At 49.3% G+C, this 24448-nt stretch overlaps 1 protein-coding gene across 8 annotated transcripts in view; it reads left to right on the top strand.

The window, feature by feature from the left end:
• Nucleotides 1-24448, top strand: part of LOC105467051 (pleckstrin and Sec7 domain containing 2) — a 71612-nt gene that overhangs the window by 31979 nt on the left and 15185 nt on the right. For 4 of the 8 annotated variants that reach the window (XM_071098322.1, XM_071098321.1, XM_071098323.1 and 1 more), the window contains 10 exons: nucleotides 709-821; nucleotides 1557-1619; nucleotides 13061-13149; nucleotides 15078-15121; nucleotides 16159-16349; nucleotides 16516-16586; nucleotides 16974-17131; nucleotides 17965-18109; nucleotides 19354-19497; nucleotides 21594-23793. In XM_071098322.1, the coding sequence (XP_070954423.1) occupies nucleotides 709-821; nucleotides 1557-1619; nucleotides 13061-13149; nucleotides 15078-15121; nucleotides 16159-16349; nucleotides 16516-16586; nucleotides 16974-17131; nucleotides 17965-18109; nucleotides 19354-19497; nucleotides 21594-21797 (1222 nt within the window). In that variant the 3' untranslated portion in view covers nucleotides 21798-23793. Of the gene's footprint in view, nucleotides 1-708; nucleotides 822-1556; nucleotides 1620-13059; nucleotides 13150-15077; nucleotides 15122-16158; nucleotides 16350-16515; nucleotides 16587-16973; nucleotides 17132-17964; nucleotides 18110-19353; nucleotides 19498-21593; nucleotides 23794-24448 lie in introns of those variants that run through there. The other 4 variants (XM_071098325.1, XM_071098324.1, XR_011624635.1 and 1 more) reach the window with 2 other exon arrangements.

Genomic DNA, 24448 nt, shown 5'->3' with positions numbered 1-24448 from the left:
GCCAGGCTGGTCTTGAACTCCTGACCTTGGGTGATCTACCCACCTCAGCCTCCCAAAATGCTGGGATTATAGGTGCGAGCCACCGCACCTGGCCCAGTGATGGATTTTAAGCAGCAGTAAGTCCTGCCTGCGTGGGTATTTAGAAAGACAACTTGGTGTCTGCGGGGAGAAGGTAGTGGGTGCAGGAGTGGCCCCGTTGTCCTGGGCACATGATAAGAACAAACCATCAGGACTTGGTGGCAACTTAGTCTTGGGGTGGGGGAGGAGTGGGGGGATCAGGGTTGGGCCTGGGCTCAGCTGGAGGCACATGAAAGAGAGAGGATGACTGAGGAGAGCATTCTGAAGGGCAGGCATGGACAGGGCCTGGCTGTAGGGGAAGGAGCAAGGAGTGGGCATCCACCCTGAAGAAGAGCAGGTGCTGAGGTGCTCTTCTTTGTTCTTCACCATCTGTCCTCTGCCTACTTCCAGAAGCTCCCTGGAGGGTGATGAGGACTGAAACTCTAAAGTTTACCAGGCCCCCTGGTCTCAGCACTCCAAAGTGGCCGTCCTGGCGGCCAGGGCCTCCTGGGCTGGAGAGAGCGTCCAGACCCAGAGAATGGGGCACTGGAGCCCTGGCCTCCTAGGGTGGGTGTGTGGTGTGTGTGGGGGGGTGGTCTTACCTTGGATGAGGACTCAGACTGCCCTCAGCAGCTTTGAATTGCCTTCCAGAACATTCTTGAAGGCCTTCCCACTGATGGGGGAGACACAAGAGCGTGAGCGAGTCCTCACACACTTCTCCCGCCGGTACTGCCAGTGCAACCCTGATGACAGCACTTCGGAAGGTATGGCCCCCGCCCACTCTGCCCAACCCTCCCCACCCACTCAGCCAGGCCCTGGCCCCCTCCCACCCTGGTCCACCTGGCACTTTGGTCCTGTTGCCAGGCCCAGATGGTTTGTCCTCTCCGGCATGCAGTAGGTGCTCAATGAATGCTAATTGAATAAGCTATGGCACACGGTCTGCCTGCTGAGCAAAGCGCAGTCTTGCCTGTTCTCCTCCCCACTGCCTGGAAGTCCCTCCAGCCTCGGGATTCAGCTCTGTGGCTCTCCCTTCTCTGTGGTCCCTGTCATGGTGCTGACTGTTGGTGTGGTGGCTGTCCCGGTGTGGTGGGGGTCTAGGTTGGGGTCCTCTTAGGGACAGGACTTGCCCAATAGATGGGCCCACATCTCAGGAACTGGGGGACGAGGCTCATCATTGGGAGAGACACAGGTCAATGCAGGGGCAGGGCTGGGGGCTCAGAGCTATTCCTAGGTCTGAGGTTCAAGGTGAATTTGGCCACAGGAAGCAGGAGTCCGGGCCAGAGTGGGTCCAGGGTGGTCAGACTCCTGGGGCAGGCAAGTGACTTGGGCCCTGCAATGGGGACAGACCGGGAGCATCATGCAGGCCCTGGCCCCTGAGGTGAGTTTGGCAGGTGGCTGGCCTCACTCTGTGTCCAAGGCCTCCTGGTGGGTTCCTTCAGGAGACGGGGGGTGGGAAGAGGTTGGATCCTCGCACTGAGAGTGCCACGTCTCTGACTCAGATGGGATCCACACGCTCACCTGTGCCCTGATGCTGCTCAACACGGACCTGCACGGCCACGTGAGTTGGGGAGGTAGAGGTGGGGGTGTCACATGTTCTCTCAGGGACCCACCTTGTGTTGATCCTGGTCCCTTCCTGAGACCTCTCACTCAGTGGCCAGGCTTCTTTTTGAAGGCCCGGGGGTTGTTCAGCTTGGCTTCCAGATTTGGCCCCACCCTAGTTTCATCCACCTGCGATCTGCCTGAGTCCCCACCCCCAAGTATGCCAGTGAGAGCAGCTGGGTCATGGGAGTTTAACATGAGCCACAAATATGTGCCCCTTGTCCATGCTAAGAGATCATGTGCCCTTTCTGCCCCTGTCCCGCAAGTCTGAATGCAGCTGCATTGAAATACCATGCCCAGGGCAGCCCCTCCCAACCCCCCAGCCCTGACCAGGCCAAGCAATGAACGCCCAGGCTGTGAGACTGTGTCTGGTCCAGGTCCCAGGCTGTCTCAGCGCTTCTCATGACTCAATAACTCCTTCTTCTTTCCTCTGTCTGCTCCGGAACCCCTCTCTGGGCTCTCTTGCCCTCGCAGGTGGTAAGTGTAGCTAGTGGTGTGCATGCCCTGTGTGCTCAGGCCCCCATCACCATGTCACCCTTCTGTGTTCTCCATCACCATCTGGCTCCACCCAATCACTGCCCCATCATTTTTCACCCAGGGTTGTCAGAGTCCCCTGCTGGGTAGGGAATGTCTCAGTGACTCATGGGGACAACAGGTCAGTGAGTTAACCAGGAAATCTAGGGGATTTGGGGGTGAAAGAAAGAGCTGGGATAGACCCAACTTCAGATCCCACTCTTGCCTCCACGTGGTAGCTGTGTGACCCTGGGCAAGCACTGGCCCTCTCTGAGCCTCAGGTTTCACATCCAGGAGGTGGGAATAATGATCTCCCTGCAGTGTCATGGGCAGGACTGAGAGATGTAATATACATGGCACCAAGGGGCAGGGTCTGGCGCCTAGTAGGGATTTTATTATGTAGAATTTTGTTACATAAAAAGAACAATAGTATTCCTCATTACTGTGAAAACTGAACCAAGGGCAAGCTGGAAGACCCAGCCTGCAGGCCCCTGGAGGGCGAGATTGTGAAGGCCCAGTCTGCTGGCAGCCTGGGCTCATGGGTGCACTGGGGCATCTGGCCTGGGAGGGCTAGAACCTCGGTGCCTGTGTCAGGAAGAGCAAATATGTGACAGCTTTGGCCAAGTCCACCTGGGCCTGCAACCTGAGTGTGGAACAAGAGAGAAGACGCATTCCACATGAATGTCACTGAGCGCCAAAGCCCATGAGCCTGCTGCTGTTCCCCCAGACTGTGCCCTTTGTTTATTGACAGAGAGCAGGTGTTGCTAGCCTGCTTTAAAAGGAGCACTCAACAGGCCCCTCACTCCCTGTCCCCACCCCTGGCTGGGCCTGTGGTCAATCTCAGGGCTGTCTCTGCTAGGCCAAGCCCTGGTTGCCCCTCCCTATGGCTAAGAGCTGCTAAGGAGGGTGGCAGCCACTGTGTAGTGAACCCTGGGCCAAGAGCACCCTGGAGCTTGGTGGGCCTTAGCTGGCGTGGTCCCACATCGATGCCACAGCTGAGGAGAAATATCAGGACTTCATAGATTAGAAGTGGACTGGGAAGACTGTTCATGTTTGCGGCAGATGGACACTGAGGCTTTCTTCTCTCTCTTTTTTTTTTTTGGAGACGGAGTCTCGCTCTGTCACCCAGGCTGGAGTGCGGTGGCGCGATCTCAGCTCATTGCAAGCTCCGCCTCCCGGGTTCATGACATTCTCCTGCCTCAGCCTCCTGAGTAGCTGGGACTACAGGCACCTGCCACCACGCCTGGTTAAGTTTTTGTGTTTTTAGTAGAGACGTCTCTTTGCGTGGTCCTGCTCAGAGATTAGGAGCGTGGGCTCCGAGGCTGTGTTCTCTGTTGCTCCACACGAAGGCTGTGTGGTCTGAGGCAAGTTATTTACTTCACTGCACATCAGTTTCCCCATGATAACGTGCCAATGTGTAAAGAATATGAAGTAAAGCTTGTGCGCAAGGCCTGGAGGTTGCAGTTACTGGGAGCTCTTCAGGGCACCTGACGCTTTGCACTTTTCCCCTTGCCTCCTCCCCTCCCCCTGTTACTCATCAAGCAGGGACTGAGGCCTGGTGGGTTGCGGGGATCTCGGGAACAGGGGCCCTGCTAGTGCCCGCAGAAGAAGTTCTGGTCAGAGCGGGAGGCAGTAAAGGGGTATCGGGCTATAGGCATGCCCCTGAGATGGGTGCAGTCTGGTCGAGGAACTGGGGAGGCTTTGTGTAGGAGGGGCGCTGGGACCCTTGAGGTTGGAGGCTCAACAACAACCCTGTCTTCTGAGCACCTTCTGTATTCCATGAACAAGACGGGAAAGGGAGCCCCACCTGTTACAGAAGGTGGACAACACAGAAGTGAACAAGCGATTACAAGTTGTGCTGGCTCTGTGAAGGGCATACACAGGAAGGCATGATGGGGTCCGGACTGGGGGTTAGGGAAAGCCTGCAAGGTTTGGGCAGAGACCTGGATCAGTGGAAGCTGGCTATGGAAAGATCTGGGACTGTGCATTTCAGGCAATGGGGCCAGCAGGGCTGGTTTTCGTCTTGTGGCTGTTGGGAATAGCGCTGCTGTGAACATTCGTGCACAAACTTTCATTTGAACACCTGTTTTCAGTTCTTTGGGGTTTCTACCTCGGAGTGGACTTGCTGGTTCATATATCTGGTTGTTCTGTGTTTAATTTTTTGAGGAGCTGCAGAACTGTTTCCTTAGAGGTGTTTGTTTATGTCCAGATGGGAGATGATGGTAGCATGGGTAGAAGGGACTGACAAGGGAGACCTTTCAGGACTGAGTCTCACAGGACTTGCTGATGGGGTTGGTCAGTGAAAGAGAGAAGCAAGGGTGGCTTTGGCATCTGGCTAGCTGGGGGTGCCATTTCCTGAGATGGGAAGAAACTTCTGTGTGGGGGTGGTGGTGAGTGGGAGAGGTGGACTTGAGTCCCGCTTTTGAACTGTGTTTGAGATGCCTCTGGACATCAGTGAGGGGAGACCAAGGAGGCGGTGACATGGATGAGTCTGGGCCCGGTGCAGACACGTGGGCTGAAGACAGAGATGGGGGTGGGGTAGAATTCAAAGCTATGGGACTGGCTGATTGCCATGTCCCTGCAGAGAGAACACACTGATGGCCAAGTCCTGGAGCTCAGCGTTATGTAGAGGCAAGGCAGAGGAGTGGGAGAGACTGCAACGCATCCAGGGAGGTCGGAGGAAATCCATGAGTGTGTGGCATTTCTAAAGCCCAGACAAGACAGCATTTCGAGGAGAAGGGAGTGAGTGGCCAACTATATAAAAGGCTGCCATGAGGTCAAGTAAGGTGATGGCACGAGAGTGACCATTGGGATTGGAGTGGTCATGGATGGGATGGTCAAGGTCATTAGAGGCCTTTATAAGAGCACCTTAGGTGGAGTGGAGAGGACAGATGCCAGGTTGAAGTGGGCGAGATGAGCTCAGGAGGTGAGGGTGTGGTGGCCATAGACAGCTCTTAAGATGTTTGGCCTTGCGTGGGGGACTGATAGGAGTCAGCAGTCAAGTCTGATGTTAAAGCGGCCCAACCTTGTGCGTGTGCCGCCAGGATCAACTCAGCAGACAAGACGCTGCCACTGCAGGAGAGAGAAGGGACAGTGGAAGCTTCCCTCGAGATGAGAAGCAGAGCACAGGTGGGGAGTGGCCTTAAATGGGAGTGGGGGATGTTGACCGATCTCCCATGTTCGTAAGAAAGCGAGGCAGAAAGTGGAGGTGCTGCAGTGGGCTTGGTAGCTCTGGCGATGAGAAGATGAGGGGCTTCTGACAGCTTCTACTTCTACCACGAAGCATCAGATGAGGTCCTGAGCTGAGAGTGAAGATGGGACGGGGGCTGACCAGTCAGAATGGGTTTAGTTAAGGTCACAGAAATGTAACACCCACTAGCCTTAAAAATGGCAGCTACTTACTGTTTGAAAAGTGTAGAGTCAGGCAGGGTCCAGGGTGGATTAGATTCAGCCTTGCCTCCAGTTAAGAGGTGATCTAATTTCTTGTCATTTTCTTCTGACAGTGATGTCAGCCTCATCCCAAGCCTGGCTTCCCCTATGCAGGCCCGATAGATGCAGCAATTCCAGATCTCACAGCCGCACTTCTCTGCTTGCTGGAGAGAGTTGGTATCTGAAGTGTCTTCTTAGGAGCTGGAGTCAGGAGGGCTTCTACCACAGAAGCTCCCAGAAAGTAGCTGTAAAATACCATTGGCCCCAGATGGGGCATATGCCATTTTCTGAAATGGTCTCTTTGGCCCAGGGAATACCATGGGACAACTGGAAACAGCCTAGGTTACCCGAATCAATCTCTGTGGCAAGAGGAATGAAGTGATCCAGGGCCTAGCCCTGGGCTAGGAGGTGGGGTCATTCTTCCCCACCCACACCTCATTGCTGATACATAATGGGAAAGGGGTTTTGGAGAGAGAGAGCCACAGTGTCTACTACAGGGACTTTGAGGCTTTTAATGGAAAGGAAAAGCGTGCCATGTTCATGGAGGATGGAGAGCAAACACAGGAACTATGGCAGTGTCAGGAGTCTCCATGCCCATGTGGCTGTGGTCATAGATGTAAAATGGGACCAGCATAGCTGTGTGTCCTGCAAGTGTATTTGGTTGGACTTGGATACAGGTACAGTATAGGAAATCAGTCGGGTTTAGTCAGTGCTGGGCTTTTTCTAGGCAAATATGACAGAAGCAGAAAGGGGCAAGAGAGATGTTTGCAGGGAAGTGGTTACCGATGGGGTCTGGAATCTAAACTGGATGAAAGAGAAAGTGAGGACCTTTGGATCTTGTATTAGTCCATTTTCACACTGCTATAAAGAACATCCCTGAGACTGGGTAACTTGTAAAGGAAAGAGGTTTCATTGACTCACAGTTCCACATGGCTGGGGAGGCCTCAGGAAACTTACAATCATGGCGGAAGGGGAAGCAGACATCTTCTTCATGAGGTGGCAGGAGAGAGAAGAATGTAGGAGGAACTTCCAAACACTTATAAAACCATCAGATCTCCTGAGAACTCACTCACTATCACGAGAACAGCATGGGGGAAACCACCCCCATGATCCAATCACCTTCCTCCCTTGACATATGGGGATTACAATTCGAGATGAGATTTGGGTGGGGACACAGGGCCAAACTGTATCAGATCTCAACAGAGGATCAAAGGGTTGTTGGAGTGAGGATTTTAAAGAATGGGGGAAGTGGAAGAGCAGGAGATGGGGGTCAGGAGTTGTATTTGAAATGGGGGTTTTGGAGATGATGCCAATGCTGGTGATGATGGGTGATGACGGATCAGCAAATGAGTCTGGGATGCACTGAGTGGGGGATGTCAGGGAATGGTGATTTGCAAGCTCCAGCCATGAGAAGATGGCAGTGTGGGTTAGAATCAGAGATGGAGACCAGGAGAGAAATTCCAGAGGCATTTTTGTTGCACAGCCTATGGCACTGGTGAGTGGACTGAAGGCTGGGGTAAGGGAGGGAGAACCACCAGGGTTGAGGCAAACAGAGAGGGAGGGGTAGGTGGGAGAAGTCATTCTAGGAGAACTCAAGCTGAAACAAAGTTTAGTTGTTTTTCAGGAATGGCTTAATTTCTCTCCAACCTTGTGTTGCTTGAAGAGTGGCAACAGTAGGAGTTTCTGGCAAGGTGCGCTGGGGCTGGATAGTGGAGGGCTGGAGGGACAGGCCAGGGTTTGGATGCTATCCTGAGGTCTGCAGGGGTCTGCCCATTCTCAGATGGTGACAGAGCCTCACACAATAACCTTAAGGGAATACCAAGTATAATTAAGGTTTAGCCTAGATTTGCAAATAGTGGCAAGGGTTTTTCTGCCCATAGGACCTTTGGTCAGCCCCTCCCCTCCTCCTGAAGGATGACGTCTGCTTGGCCCACTTCATCCTGCTTCTGGAATGAGCCTTAAAGACAGGCTAGCATTGTTCTGACCTCAGGGCTGTGCATGAAAGTCAGACTTGTGGGAAAAGGCCTGGCTCCTGTGGGGCAAAGGCAGTGACACAGTTTTACTACCTGGACGATGGCCTGGGCATCACCCTGTACCCATCCAGCCTCTACTCTGGGCAAGGAGATGAGTTTGAGGAGATAGTCGCCCTGGCCCTAGAGTGCCAGGGTCCAGGCCTTGGGATGGGGCGGTGGTTGTACCCGCTGTGACTTTCCTCTGCTCGGAGACAGAGGCTGTGGGAAGAAGTCCAAGGGCTCAGGAAAGACTGGGAAGCCCTGTAGATCCAAATGGGGTGGGAGGGAGGGGAGGAACTGAGAATTCAGAGGCTCCAAATCATGGACCTCCCTTGGGCTTTCAGATGATCTGGGTGCATGTCTTTTTGCCTGGCTGTCATTATAAGTATTATATTTTAAAGCAGATAACTTACCCAGTATAATTTCACTTCTTTGCATGAGTCTTGCTTTTTGGTCCTGAGAAAGATCAATTCTAGTGAATGTTTCATGTGGACTTGAAAAGAATGTATTCTGTGGTTGTCGGTTATAATGTTCTATATGTGCCAATAAGGTGCCTATATGTGTTGTAAAAATCATGTATATTCTTACTGATTTATTTTCTTGTTATGAAACTTACCATTTTAACTATTTTAAAGCTTACAATTTAGTGGCACTAAGTACATTCATAATGGCGTGCAATCGTCACTACTGTCTAGTTTCTGAACATCTACATCACACCAGAAGGAAACCCCACACCCATCAGCAGTCATACCCCATTTCCTCCTCCACCTGGCCCCTGGCTAATGCTAATTTGCTTTCTGTCTCTGTGAATTTGTCTATTGTAGATATTTCATATGAGTAGGATCACACAATATGTGGCCTGTTGTGACTGGCGTCTTTCATTTAGCATGTTTTCAAGGTTCATTCATGTCGTAGCATGTATTGGTAGTTCATTTTTCATGGCTTAATAATATTCCATTGTATGGATATGTCACATTTTGTTTATCTGTTCATCTCTTGATGGATATTTGGGTCGCTTCCATCTTTCGGTGATTGTGAATAGTACTGCTGTGAACATTCGTGTACAAGTTTTTGTCTGAATATCTGTTTTCATATTTTAGGGGTATATACCTAGGATAGACTTGCTGGGTCATAGGATAATTCTACATTTAAGTTTTTGAGGAAGTGCCCAACTGTTTTCCATAGTAGCTGAACCATTTTACATTTCTACCACCAATGTGCAGGGGTATTCTAATTTCTTTTTTTTTTTTTTTTTTTGAGACGGAGTCTCGCTCTGTCGCCGGGGCTGGAGCGCAGTGGCCGGATCTCAGCTCACTGCAAGCTCCGCCTCCCGGGTTTACGCCATTCTCCTGCCTCAGCCTCCTGTGTAGCTGGGACTACAGGTGCCCGCCACCTCGCCCGGCTAGTTTTTTGTATTTTTTTAGTAGAGACGGGGTTTCACCGTGTTCGCCAGGATGGTCTCGATCTCCTGACCTCGTGATCCGCCCGTCTCGGCCTCCCAAAGTGCTGGGATTACAGGCTTGAGCCACCGCGCCCGGCCTCTAATTTCTTTACATCCTCACCAACCCTTTTCTTTCTTAGGATAGCCATCCTAGTGGATGTGAAGTGGTATCTCATTGTGGTTTGGATTTGTGTTTCCCTAATGATTAGTTATGTTGAGCATTTTTTTCATGTACTTTTTGGCCATTTGTATATTTTCTTTGGAGAAATGTCTATTCACGTCCTTCATTCATTTTAAAATTAGGTTATTTGTCTGTTGTTGTTGTATTCTTAGAGTTCTTTATATGTCCTAGACATTAAACCTTTGGTAGATACTTGATTTATAAATATTTTTTCTCACTCCATGGGTTGTTTTTCATCTCTTGATAGTGTTTGTTTTTTTTTTGTTGTTGTTTTGTTTTTGTTTTTGTTTTGTTTTGTTTTCCTTTTGAGACAGGGTCTCTCTGTCACCCAGGCTGAAGTGTAGTGGTGTGATCCTGGCTCACTGCAGCCTCAACCTCCTGGGCTCAAGCACCTCAGCTTCCTGAGTAGCTGGGACCACAAGCATGTGCCACCATGCCCAGCTAATTTATTTCCTTCCTTCCTTCCTTCCTTCCTTCCTTCCTTCCTTCCTTCCTTCCTTCCTTCCTTCCCTCCCTCCCTCCCTCCCTCCCTCCCTCCTTCCTTCCTTCTTTCTTTCTTCCTTTCTTCCTTTCTTTCTCTTTCTCCCTTCCTTCCTTCCTTCCTTCCTTCCTTCCTTCCTTCCTTCCTTCCTTCCTTCCTTCCTTCCTTCCTTCCCTCCCTCCCTCCCTCCCTCCTTCCTTCCTTCTTTCTTTCTTCCTTTCTTCCTTTCTTTCTCTTTCTCCCTTCCTTCCTTCCTTCCTTCCTTCCTTCCTTCCTTCCTTCCTTCCTTCCTTCCTTCCTTCCTTCCTTCCTTCCTCTCTCTCTCTTTCTTTTATTGTTTTTTTAGAGACAAGGTCTCCCTATGTTGCCCAGGTTGGTCTCCAACTCCTGGGTTCAAGTGATCCTCCCACCTTGGCTTCCCAAAGTGCTGGGATTACAGGTGTGAGCCACCACAGCTGGCCTAGCTTTTTTTTTTTTAAGTTATTGATTCAATTTCTTTACTTGTTATAGGTCTATTCAGATTTTCTATTTCTTCTTGAGCCAGTTTTAGTAGCTTGTGTATTTCTAAGAATTTGTCCATTTCATCTAGATTATCTAATTTTTTTGGCATAGAATTCTTGCCAATTTTTTGTCGGCTTGTTCTTCCTGTTACTAAGAGAGCAGTGTTAAAATCTCCAGCCAAGATTGTGAATATGTCTTCTTTTGGTTCTGTCAATTTTTGTCTTGTATATTTTGAAGCTATGCTACTAGATGTATACACATTTAGGATGATCATATCTTCTGGCAGATTGACCTTTTTATCACTATGAACATGTCCTTCTTTATGTCTAGTAATGCTTCTTGCCTTCAAATCTATTTTGTCAGATGTTAGTGTAGCTATACTGGAGTTCTTTTGTTAGTGTTTATGTGGTACATCCTTTTCTGACTTTTTCTTTCAAAGATTTCTGTTCTTTTATATTTAAAGCATGTCTCATGTATCATATACTTAAAAATAAAATCCGGTAATAATGTTAATTTGAACATTTAATGAATTATGATATATTTGAGTTTAAGTATATCAAGTGACTATTTGTTTTCTCTTTGACTCTTCTGTTCTGTTTCTTTTATTTTCTTCTTTTGCCTACTTTTGGATTAAGTATTTTTTAGAATTCCATTTCCCTGCTCTGTTAGCTTGTTAGTTGTGCATTCTTTCGGAATTCCTTTTATGGTTGGCAATTTGCATTTTCGACTTATAAAGTACTTGTACCACTTCCTGGGCAATGAAATACCTTGAAACACTTTAGTTCCATTTACTGCTCTCTTAACTTATATACTCCTGTTGTCATGCTTTTAACTATTATATCTCTCTATATTTTATTCCCTGGAAAACTTTATTGTTGCTCTACATAGTCAATTTTCATTTAGAGTTACCAATTCTTTTTGTTATTTCATTCATTTCTGCTTCTCCACATTTCCATCTGGAATAATTTTTCTTCTTTTAGTATTTTCTTTCTTAATTTCAACTTTTTTATTGAAGTGTGACTGGGTGCTTCCCAAGACCCTTGTCCTTGGTGGACCCTGAACTCCAATCTCATTTCTCCAATCCTAAGAGGCCACTTAGCCGCTCAGCCCCTGGCCACTGCTGGGAAGCAGCAGCTGCTTCAGGGAGGAACGCTGCTCTTTCTGGGGTCACCTCTCCACACTCCCCTGCAGGATCCTCACCCTTGAAGCCTTCACTGCTTTTGTAAAGCCTCCAATGCTGCTGGGAAGTTTCAGCCACAAGAAGATAGTCTGATATTGCTCAGATTAGAAATCTTGCCTTGTTATTTTTTGATTTTGCGCTCCTGACCAATGGCTGGGGAATGTTCAGTTTGTGTGGAACTCAACGACAGTCTTATCAACATTGCCCTCATAATCTATCACAAATGTACACACATGGCTATATATTTATCTATGTACACACACACGTATATATGTAAAACTATACACAGAAACATACAAAACACACTTGTATCAAGGCATACATAGGACCTTTTCTCCTGAACGATTTGGAAAAGCATAGAAAGTTCTTGTTTGTCAGCTACTTATAAAGCCTTACATCATTGTTTTCTGAATGATTTCTATGGTGTGTGAATGTCCCCCATATGATGCTAATAGAGTGTCTTTGCTAAAATAGTACCAAGGTCAGTAAACTTGGGAAATGACATGGGATCCTCTCCTTGGAGACACCAGCACATATGAGCGTGGTAAAGACTCTGAAACATGTACATAAACTTGTTCTATTATGAAATCTTTTTTTGAGAGAATACCTATCTCCATTTCCTGGGATACCAGAGTTCTGTAGGTAAACCTTGGAAAACACTGCTTTAGAGCAAACCCCAATCCACAAAATCCTACAGTGGTAAGTATCTGCTATTCAAGAGTCTTCATCCTCACAAAGATGAAGTCCTGTTCAGTGTTTTCTCAGATGTGGGGACTCCAAGGAGAGTCTGGAAGTATGAATATTAGGTGTTGGGTTTGCAGGGTTTGAGCCCCTCTGCTACTCATTGGTTAAAACAGGAAGGCAGAACTTGGGGATTTAGTCATTTCCAGCTCTTTGCCTGTTTCTACCTCCGAGTGTGAAACAATCTGCTTGGGTTCTCTTTGTTCCAGCTCAGCTCAGCTCAGCATGGGGCACTCATGTGTGTCCGTGGCAATTGATTTTTGACTCCCATAAACTTTCCCTCACTTCACTTATGTCTTGGAAGCCTTGCTGCCCCTCTGTGCAGGTGAGAGGGTGAGACAGTTGTGGCAGAATATGCAGAGCTTCTCTTCAGAAGCCAAGAGGCCGGGGTTCAAGCCCTGGTGCTGAGTGACCTTGGGAGAGTTAACCGTGGAGTAGCGTTGAGAGCACGGGCTTTGGTTTCAGACACACTTGGCCCTTTCACTTCCTTGCCGTGTGATCATGGGCATGTCACTTCACTTTCCTGTACTTCAGTTTCCTTACCTGTCAAATGGGGACAATAAAAACAGGCACCTCACCTTCTCCTTGGGGTGAGAAAGAAATAAGATAATGCATGTCAAGCACAAGACCTGGAACACAGTAGGCACCTGGCAAATGTCAGCTCTTACAACTCTTCATCCAGCCCGACTCCTTCACCTGGGCTGCAGAAGAAGCCCAACCTCTCAAGATGCTTGACAATCAAGCACAGTTCTGACTGTGAGAAAGAGTTTTGTAAACTCTTGGAGACAATAGAAAATTCATGCAATTTAATTTTCATTATTGCCCTTAACACTGCCTCATCCCTCTGGCTGGGCAGGGCAGGGTGTGTGGGGAACACACCAGCCTCCTTCCCTACTCTTAGGCAGAACCATTTCTCCATTACAGAACATTGGCAAGAAGATGTCCTGTCAGCAATTCATTGCCAACTTGGACCAGCTGAATGATGGCCAAGACTTTGCCAAAGACCTGCTGAAGGTATTATCTGCTGAGAGTCCCCATCCCACTAGCTGCACCCTGTGTGGATAGAGAGGAGAGAGGTCTCTGCCCCATGAAATCCTGGCATTCCAGGCCCTTAACACAGGGTGCAGGGCCATGATGACAAAGTTAGAAACCACCGAGCTCAACATTTGGCTGTTCTGTGTTCCCTGAGTTAGGCAGAGGGGAAGGCTTTGTGAGATTTGTTTTTAGTACTCCATTATCACCATTACTGTCACAGTAATAATCAACACTGCTACCAACTGTCATAGCTGCCACCCACCACAACCGCCACCACCACCTTCACCACAAACATCATTATTGTCACCACAAGGAAAAGCCCCCTCTTTCCTTCAACATCACCAGGAATTAAGAGAATCCAGTTTTCTTTTGAACCTGAAGTGAAGGGTGGAACTCTAGCCTTTCTAGTCTGGTTGTTTCTGAACTGAGGAAAAGGAGCAGGTTTTTGGTGGGTTGGTGATGGGCTCATTTTTATTATTTATGTATTTTTGAGACAAGATCTCATTGTGTTACCCACACTGGAGTGCAGTGATGCAATCAAGGCTCACTGAAGCCTCGAACTTTTGGCCTTGAAGGATTCTCCTGCCTCAGCCTCCCAAGTAGCTGGGACTATAGGTGCATGCCACTGTGCCTGGCGATTTTTATTTTTATTTTATTTTATTTTATTTTTGTAGAGCCTGGGGATCTCACTATGTTGCCCAGGCTGATCTCAAACTCCTGGACTCAAGCAATCCTCGCACCTCAGCCTTGCAAAGTGCTGAAATTATAGGCATAAGCCACCGCACTCAGCCAGCTTCATTTTTAAATAGTGGGTTTGAAGAATCTTATAATACTACAGGGGTAGTTGAATAATGAGTTCGGAAGTCTCTATCCAAACCCCAATGTTCCATAGAACACTGTCTCCATCACTCTTCTTACTATATTATATTCTTCACCATTGAGAAGCATTTGTTAAGAACATATTTGTGAATCAAACAATCCCAGTCCCACTATCCACCTATCCATTTCTCCCCATCTACTCATTCACCTATCTACCCACTTCTGCACCCATCCACTCATCCTCCCATGCACCCACCCAGCCACTCAATCATTCACCTACCCATATACCCACCCATTCACCCATCACCTATATATATATCCCCAAACCTCCCCTTCCCACTCCCCACATAGCAGCCACTCACCCATTCACCTTTCACCCACACAGACACCCTGTACTCTTCAAACACTCCCTCGTCTACTCACCTCGACAAACATCTCCGCATCTACTCACCCATCCCCCTACCTCCTATTCCCCACCCATTCACTTACTCACCAACCCACCCACCCATTCATCCTCAAATCTATCCACCCAATCATTTACTCAATCATCCACCCAACATCCTGACATTCATTTGCCCACCCACATCCTCATGCATACACCCCTAAATCTTCCTCATGTACCCTCTATCCACCCACCCATCTTCTATTCATTCACCCATCCACCTGCCTGTTTCCCCACCCATCCTTCCATCTTCCACCTGTCCACTTCCCCATCCATCCATTCCCTCACCCATCCTCCCATTCATCCTCCCATCCATTCATCTACCCTGTTGAGCACTTGCTGTATGTCAAGTTCTGGATTATGCACTGAAGATTCAGTAGTGAACAAATGGACAGCCTCTGACCTTGTGAAGCTTACAGTCTCCTACGGGAGATTCACATTAAGTGATCACATAATTAAATACCACCCATCCATACATCCACCCACCCACTCACTTACCCATCTAACAAATAAGTATGAATCAAACACCCACTTTGCCCTATTGGCTGAAAAGGTGATCTCTCACCGTACCCACGTTATTGGTGGTAGATGGGGGTTTCTTTGACTCTTCACCTGAATTCCCCCCTCTCTCTTTTCCCTCTCCCAGACCCTTTACAACTCCATCAAGAATGAAAAGCTGGAATGGGCCATGTGAGTAGTGCCTACGGGCACAGGTATGGGGAGCTTGCATCCCTGGGAGGGGGAGTGTGGGGGTGCAGGTCCATCATTCTGACCACTCTCCATGGTGCTGATCCCTCCCAATCCAGGGCCCAACACCTGTGTCTAGCTGGCTCACACCTGGTGTTGAATTCCTCTTTGGATTCATCTTCTGTATTGAGCAAAAGAGTGCAATGTTTGCATTGTTATGGAATAGGTTGAACTGTGACTTTAGTTCTATGATGTCCACAGCTGGTTTTCTATATGGGGATAGTGTTCCAATTCCCATTGATGACCGCTCCTTTCCCTTTGGGAAGTAGGCAGACAGGAGGCATGAGGCCCCTATAACCTGTAGAATATGTCCACGTTTAAGTCGTGACTGTTACTGACAGTGGGAAGGGGAGAGTGCCCTCTAACTTCTTCCCCTGCAAAGGCAGTGAGACCTGTAGGTCTCATCAGGAAAGAGGGATGTTGACCTTGCTGTTTGGGGAGACCGTGAAAGGCTCTGCTGTGCTCCCCAGGGCAGCCAGGTCCATGTAGAGGCCTCAGGCAGGGATTGGCAGGAACTCCAACCCCACAGGGTAAGAGCTGGCACTCTTCTGCCAGGGCTCTCGTGGGGGCCCAGACTTCAGGGTCTTACCTGCTGGCCTCCCTCTTCCAGCATGTTGGTGCGGTTTGTGCAGCAGCTTCAGTCTGGCCACGGTTAGTGCTCCCTGGGATGGAGAGAGGAAAAGGAAGACTGGGAGGGAGACCTGGAGACAGTAAAGTCTCCACATTTGTGATCAAGGGTGACATTTGGGGCTTAGAGGACAAAAATCAAAGATCAGAGGTCAGAGGTCGGAAGTGGAGATGAGAGGAGGGGTCAGAGATCTGGATCTGTGGTCTGGAATTGGAATCTCTTCATCTCTGCCTCCTGGGGCTGCTCTTCCTCCCTGACCCTGGATCCTGGATGGGAGGCTGGTGGGGAAGGCCATGACGATTCGGGGCTGAGGCCTCCTTGGAGGTGGTACTCAGGCCTAGTACTTCCCTAGTGATGAGGACGAGCTGAGGAAATCCCTGTCTGAGCTGGTGGATGACAAGTTCGGGACAGGAACGAAGAAGGTGACGCGAATCCTGGATGGTGGCAACCCCTTCCTGGATGTCCCACAGGCGCTCAGTGCCACCACCTACAAGCACGGTGTCCTGACCCGGAAGACTCATGCTGACATGGATGGCAAGAGGAGTGGGTGTCAGGCTGGGAGAGGGGCATGGGAGGGAGGCTGGCACAGAGGGGGGTGCCCCAGACCACTCCTTGGGGATGAACATACAGGTGGACATGTAGTGGGAGGTGGGGTTGGAGAGATTGCAGAGAGTGGCTGCAGCCACACTACTAGTGCCCTCCTCTCCAGCGCCCCGTGGGAGGCGTGGCTGGAAGAAATTCTATGCGGTGCTCAAAGGGACCATCCTGTACCTGCAGAAGGTGAGAGACTGCCCCAGAGACCTTACTCAGAAAGGGCCAGCTCAGTCCCATCCCACCCCAGCCTTGTGGCACCCCAAGGGCCCCAGGCAGGACCTGGGACTCAGGCACATGCTGGGTTCTTCCCCAGACTTGGGCCCACTCAGGGCTTTGGAGGTTTTTGGGAGAACTTGGTGCCCAGTGGCTCAGTGGACACTCAGTGTGAGGCCTGTTCAGACCTCTGGGACAAACTGGGGTAAGGGGAGGGATGCCTGGATTCTTGTTGGGGTGGGTGAGGCAGCAGGAACAGAAAATTAAGGGAGCTATAGGGTTAGACAGAGAGGAGTGAGGGGAGGGGAGAGTGGAAGGTGTGGGTCAGTGACCCTAGCTCACCCATCCCACCCCACCTAGGATGAGTACAGGCCTGACAAAGCTCTATCGGAGGGTGACCTGAAGAACGCCATTCGCGTGCATCACGCTCTGGCCACCAGGGCCTCTGACTACAGCAAGAAGTCCAACGTGCTCAAGCTTAAGACTGCCGACTGGAGGGTATTCCTTTTCCAGGCACCGTGAGTAGGAGCTGGAGCCCCTCACTCCCACCTGCGGCCTAGGGCCGCAGTGACGCAGCACACAACCCCTCTTCTTCCCATGAGTCAGCAACAGAGCATGTGTATCCACATGACCCAGACCGACAGCTGGGTCCTCCCAAAGCAGCGGTTCTCAATGTGTGGTTCCCCTCAGCATCACTTGCAGTCTCTCTGGCCCTGCCTTAGACCCACTGAACCCGAAACTCTGGGATGGCTCCAGCAACTGTGTTTAACAGCCCTGCAGGGGCTGCTGAGTGCTCTGGAGTCTGAAATATGGGGCAGGTGGCATCTTTATGAATCATCCTTCGCTTTAAATGTGGGAAAGATGCACCCTCCAGGTAACCTGTAAGGCTGTCCTTCTACCACCTCTCGCCTTCCTATGACTTGAGACTGGAGTGCACATGAGCTTGCAAGGAGGCAGGCTGGTGGATGAGGCCTCAGGATCACAGTGCCAGTGCTGGGCAGGCAGCAGGGGAGGGCAGGAGGACTGTGAGGGTCGCCCAGTTGCCATTGCCTCTGATGATCCCCAGTCCACGGTCATTCCCACCCATTCACTCCAGGGCCACTAGCTGTGAACCTGGGAAGTTTGATTTTCACATGAGAATCCCGGTGTGCCTGGGAGCTGGGATAGAAAGGGAGCTCCCTGCATAGCTCTGGCCAGGCCCATCTATGCGTCCTCCCTCTCCCCTTTACCCACTCATCTAGAGGTACTGGTGCCTTCTTAGTGACAGGCCCAGTGCTGGGTATGTGATGCTGAGTAGGGGACAGGGAGTCCTGTGTGAGAGGCCAGTACTCTCTCCCCGTCCTGTCCCCAGGAGCAAGGAAGAAATGCTGTCCTGGATCCTCAGGATCAACCTGGTGGCAGCCATCTTCTCTGCCCCGGCCTTCCCAGCCGCTGTCAGCTCCATGAAGAAGTTCTGTCGGCCCCTGCTGCCCTCCTGCACCACCCGCCTCTGCCAGGTACATGCTCCTGGGTCAAGATTTTGCCTCCCTAGGCTGCCATCCTCAGCCCAGGCCCCCATCCAGCAGCCCCACCCCAGCTCTGTCTCTAGGCTGGGTGATCCTGGGCTGAAGGACACCAGAGAAGGACACTTCTTCTCTCCATCCCATGCACCCCACCCCCACGTCCAGATGGGGAGACCAAGGAACGTCATACAGGGGCCGTGGCTGTGGCGGTTGGCATGGAGCTGCCTCTCTGCTAGTGCATCCCTGTGGATGTGACTGAGAGTTGGTGGTCTTGTGTGCACCTGGGCACAAATGCAAGAGACTGTGTCACAGGGAGCTCACACAGGTGATACCTGGCTGACTCTTCATTCAGTGCTCTTTTGCTGCCCTCACCTATCCTTAAATGTTTTATTTGTAATCCTAGAAAACCCAGCTCACCCATGCTGCGGGCTCTCAGGGCTTCTTTGGAGAGGACAGGAGAAATGGTGGCCCAGAGCTTGAGAGGTAGAGGGCAGCGGAAGCCCCACACTTCCTCTTTGCCAGTGGTCTTTCCCACTAGGCCTTGTCCTGGGTCTCCCCACTGAGCTCCTGGGCTCCTGCTTGTGCCCAGAACCCCTGTGCAATGCATGTACACCATGTACATGCACACACCACACACATTCACGTGTATAAACACACAGGTGGTGACTCATACACATGTGCGCATGAGCACACAGCACCAGGGGGCCTGGCTGTCCTGTAGTGGGTGGGATGTGTGTGCGCTTGCCCATCAGTGACAGTGTCTCCGCCTGTCACTCCACCAGGTGTGATCCTGGGTCTGTGACCATTGCGTGTGTCTGGGCATGAATGTAAGAGAACGCGTGTATCATAAGGAGCAGGGGATAGCTGGGCCAGGCTGGCCTTGGGCCGGGGTGTTTGTGTGTGCGCATGGGAGTGCATGTGAGCTGGGTTGTGTGTGTGGGTCATTGTGTGTCTGTGTCAGGGACTGTCTATGTCCACATATAAGCGTGAGCATCTCTTGTCTCCTGAGCTAGGGGGCATCAAGGAAAGCTGATGCTGATGGGAGCAGCGAGAGGAGGAAGGGAGGTGGGAGAAGGAGCATGCCCTCGGGTCCAGAGCCTGGCTCTATCACCACAGTTTGGTGACCCTGGCTAGGCCTTCATTTGCCTCTGGTGGAGCAGCTCCTGGTAGAACAGGATTTGAGCCACTCCGTGACATCCTGAGAGTAAGGCCTCACAGTCCACGATTTGCCTTCCCAGGAGGAGCAACTGCGGTCTCATGAGAATAAGTTGAGACAGCTGACTGCGGAGCTGGCCGAACACAGGTGTCACCCAGTCGAGAGGGGCATCAAGTCCAAGGAGGCCGAGGAGTACCGGTTGAAGGAGCACTATCTCACCTTCGAGGTGAGCCTTGAGGGGCTGGATTGCAAAGCCCAGCACCCTGCTCTTTCTTCTTCCTGTCTGGCCTGATGTGAGACTGGGGAGGTGAAGCCTACTGATAAAGGGGCTTGCTCACGTGGCAGCTGGCAGGGAACAGGGTCCCCGACCCTTAGTCCCCAGTCCTTCCAGGGTGCCAGCCTTCCCTGACAGGGGTGAGGGGCTGAAGCTCAGACGAAGGCCCTCAGATGCTGCCAAACCTTCCTCTTAAATGTTTGCCCTGATTTCTAACCCCTTTAATAATTTGTGAATGTACTTATTTCTCCATGCTCTCACCAGCACTGGGCATTGCAAAACGTTTTAATCTTTACTAACCTGATAGGTTTAACAATTAGTATCTCATTACTTTTTTTTTTTTTTGAGATAGAATCTCACTCTGTTGTCCAGGCTGGAGTACGGTGGCATGATCTTGACTCACTACAAACTCTGCCTCCCAGGTTCAAGCAGTTCTCCTGCCTCAGCCTCCTGAACAGTTGGGATTACAGGCACGTGCCACCATGCCTGGCTAATTTTTGTATTTTTAGTAGATATGGGGTTTCACCATGTTGGCCAGGCTGGTCTCGAACTCCTGACTTCAGGTGATCCACCCGCCTTGGCCTCCCAAACTGCTGGGATTACAGGTGTGAGCCACCACACCCAGCCTCATTACTATTTTAATTTGGATTTAAAAATATTTTAATTGCAGTAAGACATGTAATATAAAATTTACCATCTTCATGTGTATAGCTAGCCGTGTTAAGTCTATTCACATTGTTGTATAACCAGTCTCCAGAATTTTTTCCTCTTCCCAAACTGAAACTCTGTACACATTAAATAATAACTTTCTACTCTCCCCTCCCTTCAGTCCCTGGCAATCACCATTCTACTCTCTGCCTCTATGATTTTGATTACTCTAAGTGGAATCATACACAATTTGTCTTTTTGTGATTGAATTATTTTACTTAGCATAAGGTCCGTAAGGTTCATCCATGTTGTAGTGTTTGTCAGAATTTCCTTTCTTTTTAACCTATTTATGTTGGAGGTCAAATTTTTTTTTTGATGAAAAATCAGACTTTGGAGATGACCTTGAGCAGTATGATATAAATAACTCCCATGAGTTATTTCCAGTAACTCCAACGTTCCAATAATGGAACACTAGGCATAAAAGGGATGAGGCTGAATAATATTCCATTGTATGTATACACCATATTTTGTTTACCCGTTTATCCATCAGTGAACACTTGGCTTACTTCCATCTTTTGGCTATTGTGAAAAATGCTGCTATGAAAATGGGTATACAAATATCCCTTCAAGACCCTGCTTTCAACTCATTTGGGTTTATAGTTAGAAATGGTCTTGCTGGATCATGTGGCAATTTTATTTTTAACTTTTTGATAAACCACCAGCTTTCCATAATAGCTGCTCCATTTACATTCTCACCAGCAGAGCACAAGGGTTCTGTCTATTTCTCCATAACCTCACCAACATGTATTTTCTGCTCTTTTGATAGTAGTAAGAGTGTGAATTGATATCTCACTGTGGTTTTGACTTGCATTTCTCTAATGACTAATGATGTTGAGCACCTTTTCGTGTGCTTGCTGGCCATTTGTATGCTTTCTTTGGAGAAATGTAGATTCAAACCCATTTAAAAAATTTGGGTTGTCTTCTGTTGTTGCATTCTGAGAGTTCTTTATATATTCTGGATACAAAACCCTTATCAGATATATGACTTGCAAATATTTTTCTCCCATTCTGTAGGTTGCCTTTTCATTCTGTTGACTGTATCCTCTCATGTACAGAAGTTTTAAATTTTGGTGTAGTCCCATTTGTGTATTTTTACTTTTGTTGATTGGGTTTTTGGTGTCATATCCAAGAAATCATTGCCAATTATTTGGATTTTTCAAATTATGAATGAAGTTTATGTGCATGTCCCGTGTTTATTTTTTAATTGGACTGTTCATCTTCTTTTTAACGATTTGTGAAAGCTCTCTGCATATTGAGGAAATCAGTCTTTTGTCATACAAGGTGCACATACTTTTCTCCTCTTTTGTTGTCTTTTGACCTTGTGTTTGGCCTTTCCCCAGAAAAGCCGTTATGAGACCTATATCCACCTCCTGGCTGTGAAAATCAAAGTGGGCTCAGATGATCTGGAGCGGATTGAGGCCCGGCTGGCCACTCTGGAAGGGGATGACCCTTCTCTCCGGAAGACACACTCAAGTCCTGCCCTCAGCCAGGGCCATGTGACTGGCAGCAAAACCACAAAGGATGCCACTGGGCCTGATACTTAGCTGACATGGATGTGCAGACCCCAGGATGGGCAGATGTCCCCAGTGGGGTCGGTGAGCACAATTCCAGCCAGGGGCCACTCGGACCAAGCTCCAGTCAGTTGATGGGCAGCCAGAGGGGTGCAGAAAACCTGTGGGCCCAGGAGATGGAGATGCCGTTTGTGGCGTTGATCTCCTTGCGTCCTTGGGCATCTCTGGGCATCAGACCCTCTCCCCGGCCTTTGTTTTCCTCTCTACCATGGAGCCTCATTTTGTAGGCCAGTTGTGTGCATGCTCTAGACACCACCTCGCTGGAGAAGCTGGAAGGGCTGTTGTCTTCCCAGGTCTTTCTCTTCTCATCAAGCTCCTCTCATCTTCTTGTGTGTGAGGACAGGTCTTGACTCCAGGTCTCAGCTGGAACCCCACCCTTTCTCCTCTTCCTTCCTCTGAGTTGACCAGCAGCAGGTCTGCAGACCACCAGCACCATCCTCTCCTCCCTCCTCCCAGCAGCCTCCAGAACCATGCCCAGGTCTCCTGCCTCACATCACAATAATCTGGGACCCAGGCTTGTGCCCTTTCAGTGTCAAGTTGACTCCACTCACATGTATGTCCACCTCTTTTCATCCATTGAGATCACACTGTCTCCTTTTTATACAGACACAAATATACATCTATAAGAATAATGTATACATAAGGAAACCCTGAAAGATGGTTTTGGAACTGAAATCAGTTAGAGGATGAAATCAGATAAAGGAAAAGCCTATTTTGGAGCTTCCCCTGTTAGGAAGGATGGCTGCACCTGGCCCCCTGGCATTCCTGACGCCCTAGGAGGGAAGGGGGAGGCAGTGCTGGTCTCCCTTGCCCTGTTTTTCCCTCTTCCAGCTGACCTGTGACTTACACTGCTCTTACAGTTGATACTTTTGGAAAAAATAGAACGTGTATGCACCGCCCCATTTGTCCCATGGATATCCTGGGGTGTGAGTGGGATGGGACCACAGCCCTGTTTATATTTGGGTCTTTATGTTGGTGCTGCCAGGTCTCTGAGCTCCAGAGGTGGCCTCTTGGACAGATCTACTGCTATAGGAATAAAAGACACTCTGCCTCACAAATGGCCACTTGTCAACAAGCCCAAAGATGCTTGTCGGAGGACGGTTATGGAAGCCATTAATTCTTGGTCGTGGGAAAAGGTGGAATGACAAGTTACTGATTGTTTTTCTGTCGCTATTTCTTTCATTTGTCTAGTGAATCAGAAAGGCTCAGCCAAGGCCGCATCTGGGAAGAGTGGAGAAATTTGCCACTTGACGATCACGGATTAGCTAGCACCTTTAAGCCCTGCATTTTTCCAACTGACAAGTGGGTGGGGGTGATGGCACATTCAGTGAGGCTATGAAGAGCGAATCCTCTCTATTATTTAAATAGATTACTGTAGTTTGGCCAGCAATTTGGCGTCAGTGGTAACATACTTAGTTAATAAAATAAGCCAGGCTTGCAACTAAGTATCTAACTTTACAGGCCCACTCACATTTGAGGCAAGGGACTTTTGATTATGTGGAGAGATGTAGTGATTTAAATTCTGATTATTTAAGTTGGATCAGCTGAAGTGTGTTTTAGAACCAAACCATCTGGCCCCTTCGTTTTGCTCAGAGGAAGTAAATGTTCACTTAAATGAAATTGAAAACGCAATGTGGCACTACAAAAGAGCTCTCTGTACCTTCTCCACGCTGCCTCAGAAGTCCTGTGATTTTCGGGGTCAGTGTCCCACCCTTCACTTCCCGAGGGTGGGTGAGTGGATAGCAGAGCCGGGAGCTCTGGCAGCTGTGGACAGATGTGCTTCCTGAGCACGGGTTGTGCCTCCCATCAGTAAAAAAATGTTTAGTTCACTTCCTTAATTGTATAATTATTTATTTGTAAATTATATACATGTACTACTGTACTAAAATATCATGTACATTATAAAACATACACAAAAATAGAAATTTTAAAAAGATGAGATGAAAATAAATCTAAGTCAAAGTTCTAATATTTCTTCCTGCATTCGAATGGATCCTCACCCCGCACAACTGCTGTCTCCAACATGCCCATTTTCTAGGACTGTCCAAATCCAGGACTGGTGACATACAATAAGTGGTTTGCGCCACCTGGTGGTCCTGGGAAGTGGCCTCGGGCTTAGGGACTTCTGGGGGCTGTCCCTTGAGGACAGTGTCTCTTGCGCCTTCATCCTCTCATTCAACGAGGGCCAACTGCGTGCTGCACGCTGGGCAGGGTGATGGGAATATGGTGGTGGGAGGAAGTTTGACTGCCGGTCGTCATGGGGCTCACAGTTTCGTGGGGAGAACAGGCAGTTACCATTACCACTTGGGTCTCTGGGAGGGGCTGGAAAGAGAAGCCAAAAAATGACCTGGAAGAGAAAGAAAGAACTGGGAAAGTGGGGACGAAGCCTCTGACTTGGGAAGCTGCCTGAATGTCGTCCTATATGTTCCAGTGACGGTGCGGTGGTGGGGAAGTAGCTTGACAGGACTGCGACTCGTCCTGAAAGGCCACTGGGAAGGCTCCCCAAGGCAGAGGTTTGAGAGGCAGAGTGGAGAAGGGGCCTCTCTGGCCACATGTGTTCCTGGGTCCTAATCATACCTGTGAAATGAATGGGTGGATGACAGGTGAGGAAAGAACTCTGTTAG

This window comes from Macaca nemestrina, chromosome 6 (assembly GCF_043159975.1).
Source record: "Macaca nemestrina isolate mMacNem1 chromosome 6, mMacNem.hap1, whole genome shotgun sequence".
Taxonomy (NCBI): domain Eukaryota; kingdom Metazoa; phylum Chordata; class Mammalia; order Primates; family Cercopithecidae; genus Macaca; species Macaca nemestrina.
Note: the sequence above shows the minus strand (reverse complement) of the source record. Positions and strands in the feature narration are given on the sequence as shown.